This window comes from Pterocles gutturalis, unplaced genomic scaffold (genome assembly GCF_000699245.1).
Source record: "Pterocles gutturalis isolate BGI_N339 unplaced genomic scaffold, ASM69924v1 scaffold32270, whole genome shotgun sequence".
NCBI classification, from domain to species: Eukaryota; Metazoa; Chordata; class Aves; order Pterocliformes; family Pteroclidae; genus Pterocles; species Pterocles gutturalis.
The window spans coordinates 13265-18601 of record NW_010139294.1 but is presented as its reverse complement, the minus strand read 5'-3'; the positions used below and the strand labels follow the sequence as shown (position 1 = coordinate 18601).

The window sequence follows — 5337 nt, the reverse complement described above, 5'->3', positions numbered from 1 at the left end:
TAGCCCGGGGCCTCGCACAGGTTCTCTCATTTCATTTAAACGCTCATTATTCCATCCAGGAGCTCCCTCCAAAGCGGTTTTTCAAGTTGGTCAGAAGACATCCGTGAATGCTGGTTCACGGTCTCTGCGTACGCCAGACTCGCTTTGGAAACTTTGCTGCAAGCGTATTACGAGTGCTAAATTATTGTTTGTGTCACAAGTTGGACGGTTTAAAACTGAAACCTGAGAGATACCGGTGGAGTTGTTCTAAGTTGCTCCCAATTCTCTTTCAGGTCATCCTCGCTTTTTCAATCAGCTGTCCACAGGACTGGACATCATTGGCTTGGCCGGGGAGTGGCTGACATCAACGGCTAATACAAACATGTAAGCAGTGTCTTGTCCTCAGCGTCGGGGACTGGTGCTTAGAGGGACTGCCGTCTATCATGGTAGACATGTATTGTCACAGATGTGTATAATCTTTAAATGACGATTGTTGGGTCTTCAATAAAAGCATATTTTTCCTAATTTGTCAGTAATACAGTGAAAATAGTTACATAAAGCTGAACAGTTTTACATTTCTGATAAATAGAATAGAAATGCAAATATTCCAGAGCACATGTAAGTAAAACAAGCTGTTTCTAATATAATAATATGAAATTATTTTCCTTCTCTCGGATGAGTCTTTATCTTTTCCCAATTTTTTTAAGCTTTTCCTCTAGACTGGGTAATTCTGCAGCTATTCACATATTAATATTAGAATACTAAATATGTAAAACTTTATTGTCTTTTCTCCTGTTGACTTCAGAGATAGCAGGCTTGGGGAACCACCTTCTCCTGTTCATGTGCTGGTAAAGAAGTGGCTTCAAAATGGTTAAAAATGTAACACTGAAAATAGTCTGATGATAATGAAAGATTTATTCAGTCTAAGATTTATGAAAGTTGTGTGTGGATTCATAAATTGAATTATTAAAAAAGTAAAATTTTTAATCTAGAGCATATAAATGAGGAAACTTTTCCTGATTTCTCTGGACCTCAAAATTAATGAAAGCTAGATGTAAATGTAGAGTATTATGTTGAATTTTTGCAACAAAGCACATAATTAATGGAAAAAAACCCCACTAAACCCCTTCTAGCTAGTTTCTATGTATTTATTGATTTGTGCTAAAAAATGTGATGAGAGTCCAAATTCTTGGCAGGTAACAGACTGCCTTTGGTTTAGTCCTGTGTTGTATGTGTTTTAACTCTAACACTACCGCTGTTTTGGGTAGTTTGCTGCTAATTGGCAGAACACAGGAAATCTCTCTGCAGATTGGAAAATGAACAATATTTTCACCGGCCTATCCATGAGTATATGATTCATTAAGTATAGCTGATTACTAGCAGCTATATGTAGATTCCGAGCTGTGCCTGTTTTGTCACATTAGCAATTAAGAAAAATACGTAAGGTGCTCCAACCAAAACCAGCCTACTCTTTGTAGTAATAGTCTTCTCTTAGTTCTGTGTTTGCTAAAAATTGGTATGAGACATTCAGATTTAAAATCTGATTGGGAAGAAAACCCAGCAACATATATTTTAAATATGAAACAGGTATTGCAAAGTGCTTTAAAGTGCTTTTTCTTCACACCACAATTAAAAGTGAAAACAAATCTGACTGCATTTCTAAAAGAGAACTGCTTAAATGTTTTGCTTCTGTGACAAGAAGATACATCAGAGAGTGTCACTTTTTGCAAGCCCTCTTTCCTTTGACTAACTTAGTTATCCTAGCTTAGTTATCCCTTTGTAATCAGAGAAATTGTACAAATCTGGTATGTCATAATAGAATTCAGCTCCCTGACAGACTGTGATAGTATTATGAAATATTGCCATCATTATTAAGAACATCGCACTCATTCAGTTTTGAAAGAGTAATTTTTTAAATGAGGTTGCTTTTGCCTTTGGTTTTAAAAGTAAATTGTTAAATAGCTAGTTCTTTACAGCTAGTTTCTGACCCATTTATACTTTAAACAAGAACATATCTTGAAAATACATCTCTGCTAGCACAAAAATTGAGCACCTATTTGCTTGTATGAGGTTTAGCAAATGCAAAATAATACCTTGCTCTCTTTTTTCAGCAAACCAAGGTCAACATGATATGCTTTCAAATAACACAGTAATTGCAAGTAAGGTTAAAGCAAAATCTTTGTAAAATATAATTCAAAGAACTGACAGAGAATGTTATTAAAAATGACACAGAAGAGCAGGTTCTGACCTTTACCTAAAAACTGTTCCAACCTATTTTGGCTGTACAAGCATGTAGCACACAAGCGACAGTAACACTGGATTATGGCAGGGAATGTTTTCCATTTGCTATTTTTTCTTTTCCATCTATAAACAACACTTAAAATATTTGTGAGCAATTAAAAAATATGTGTTTTGAGTTTTGAGTAATCAAAACATCTGTACTCTCTTAAAATTTAAAATTGTCATTAGGAAATGTTACTTAAATGTCACTGTGAAGGTAATATATTAAATTAAACACAATAAGCTTCCCACATTGACTTGGAAATAATGTATCAATGTGCTATTCATAGCTCCATCACCAGTCATAAGACCTTCAGGGTGGAAATTTCAGAAGTTGCCTTTACTCATCCAGCTCTAGGGGTCTGTAGTACAGGGCACTGGCTCACCATGCAGCAGCCAGCTGAGGTTAGAAAGCAATCATATTATCTGGAAATTCTCTTTATGCCCACTGCCAGCCGAGATGACAGAATTAGTTTGGTATTTTCAGTATTATGCATTTATGCTTATGAAAATGTAATATAAAAATATGTAAATTGCTTTATGTTTATTCTCAGCATGCTTTTTGCATACTGGCAAATGTTTAAACTGACAGAAAAAATCCCACTGACTTAAACATATATTGTATTAGGCTACAGTAATCTATACACTGCTGTTGGTCGTTCTGCCTAAATAAAGATGGGAGATACCTTAGACTTGCAGTGCTTAAAAACAAGACAAAAACTGCCCACATTAGCAGACACCAACTGGTTTATTAATTTTGTATCTGTAAATATTGGCAGCACACAAACTTCAGATCAGCATTCAACTGTCTGACTCTGACAGTTCTAATGATAACAATAACAAAATAAGCAATGTTTTGGCTTTTGAAAATATCAATTCCGACACTTAAACAAATTACAAATACTGTTTAATCTTGAAAGAATGTTTTAAAAATAGTGGTGATGTTTCTTTGACAGACTAAGAACACATAAGTATTGTAGAAAAAAAAGAATATTTTAACTAACCTGTGTAACTGTAAATAAAAGACAAGCTTTTCAGACACATGTTCCCTTCTTCATACCATATGTCTCCTTAAAGTTTGCCACCCCTATTCTCAAAATGTCATTTTAGGAGAGACAACACATGCATTTTGGTGACATAATTCCAGTGGAAGACATCAGTCAGATCCAAAGTGTCAGGGTGTCATATTCCTTTGGAAATCACAGGTTGATTGTTTAGTCTCTTTCTGCTTCCTTTTTCCCCCTCCTTTTAAACTTTTTTTTCCCCCCCTCATACACAGAAAGCAGTTTGTTTACAGCAGTAACAGTTTATCCATGTACCTTCATCACCAAAAATGGTTGTATTGCTGTCACTTTCCATTCACATATCTGTCTGTGACATCAGGGCATACCAGACTATGCAGTGGCTTCTGCCCTCATTAGGTAGATGCAATAGTTGACTGCTGACTCGGTTTTTTGTAATTGGTAATGAGAAAATCATCATTTATAATTACTCTTGACAGTTATTGATCACATGGTATTGTAGAAATAAGTTGTCCTTGGAGACCATCAACAGAATGAATCCACATAATTAATTGTATTTAGACTTTGGAGCCCTAGCTCAATACTTCTAATTATGTTTATGTTTAGCTCAGTGAAGTTCACTGTTTTCATAAGGATTTGGCAATATGTTATTCCACAAGTGTGAAATTGGCACTTCAGGAAACAGATGTTTTACAGTATAATCTTGTACAGCAGTCAGCAGCTCTATGATGGTGGACATTAAGTCCTATGTTGGTTCTGCAGAAAGTTGCAAAAGAACGAATACTACAGTTCTTACTGACCAGTATTTCCGCTATTGTTGTCCTGAGGATTTTTGCTTGGGTAAAGTTTGCAATATCAGAACCTCAATTTACAGGAAAACGTATAGGAATTTTAAGCATTTTTACAAAGAATCATAGACTGGGAGTTTATTGTGTGTTTTTAGAATCTGTATTTGATTTTGTTGTTCATTTTTGTTTGCTTTATCCATGCAGGTTTACCTATGAAATTGCCCCTGTTTTTGTCCTCATGGAACAAATAACACTTAGAAAGATGAGAGAGATTATTGGATGGTCAAATAAAGATGGTGATGGAATATTCTCACCTGGTGAGTTTTCCCTCTCTCTTTTGGTGGTTTGACTAAAACTTCAGAGGTTAAAATAAACATAAGCTGTGTCTGAATGCCCACGATATCTGCAACACAAAACAATGCATCAGATACTTAGAAGCAGGAATTTCCCTCCTGAAATCAATGCTTTGTTTAAGCATCCCGCAAAAAACAGTTGGAGGGGAAAATAATTATTTTTGGGTATGGCTATGTGTCATAGCTGGCCAACATTTTAAAACTTGGCTATGAGCTCTGGTACATGGCTAGGGAGACTTTTTTGAGCTTCATTTCTGGAGCTGCTGAGCAACCACAACTCTTGTTGACCAATAGCTCTTGAGAATCATGTACTGACTTCTTTGATGGTCAGTGAGGACTTGAGCTCACAGCCAGAAAAAGACCATGACTGCCTGTCACTTTCTGGGAGATATTATCTGGGATGTAATCTGGCTGGATTCACCAGTATGATTCCAAAGACCAAGACAAAGTGTCTTCCTATGAAGGTCACATAAAGGCAGTCAGCACTGTCAGAAAAGACTGGTAAACCATGCAGAAGTCCTTGGCCTATGTGTGGACAACATGGGCATCCAGCTGATTTATTGGTTTGGGGTGGGGGGACACCATCCTGTGTCAGAGGATGAAGGACAATTCCACCTCCTTTTGGGGCCCGCATAAAATCCAGGAATGCACACTTGCTTGGTCTCCAGTCTGCAAGAAAAATACAGATCTCTCAGTGTTCTTGTTGATGAAGAAATATTAGAGGAATAAGACATCCTAGACTTTATGGATGAGATTCAAATTACTAAATCTTGAGGTCTGCATCGCAGAACTGAGCTAACTGTTCTGGGCTCTTTTTAGCAGTAAACCAAGAGAAATAGGTGCTTTCCCTCAATTCACATTCTTCAAAAGTAAGTGTCAAAATAGGTCAGCTGAATCATAGCCTGCAAAGTGCCT

General features: G+C 36.5%; 1 protein-coding gene across 1 annotated transcript in view; it reads left to right on the top strand.

The window, feature by feature from the left end:
• Positions 1-272: 272 nt before the first annotated feature.
• LOC104468992 (glutamate decarboxylase 1) overlaps positions 273-5337 on the top strand; it is a gene marked incomplete at its 5' end in the record, with an annotated part of 18329 nt that continues 13264 nt past the window's right edge. The window contains 2 exons of the mRNA XM_010083305.1: positions 273-363; positions 4274-4386. Of these exons, the coding sequence (XP_010081607.1) occupies positions 273-363; positions 4274-4386 (204 nt within the window). The remainder of the gene's footprint in view (positions 364-4273; positions 4387-5337) is intronic.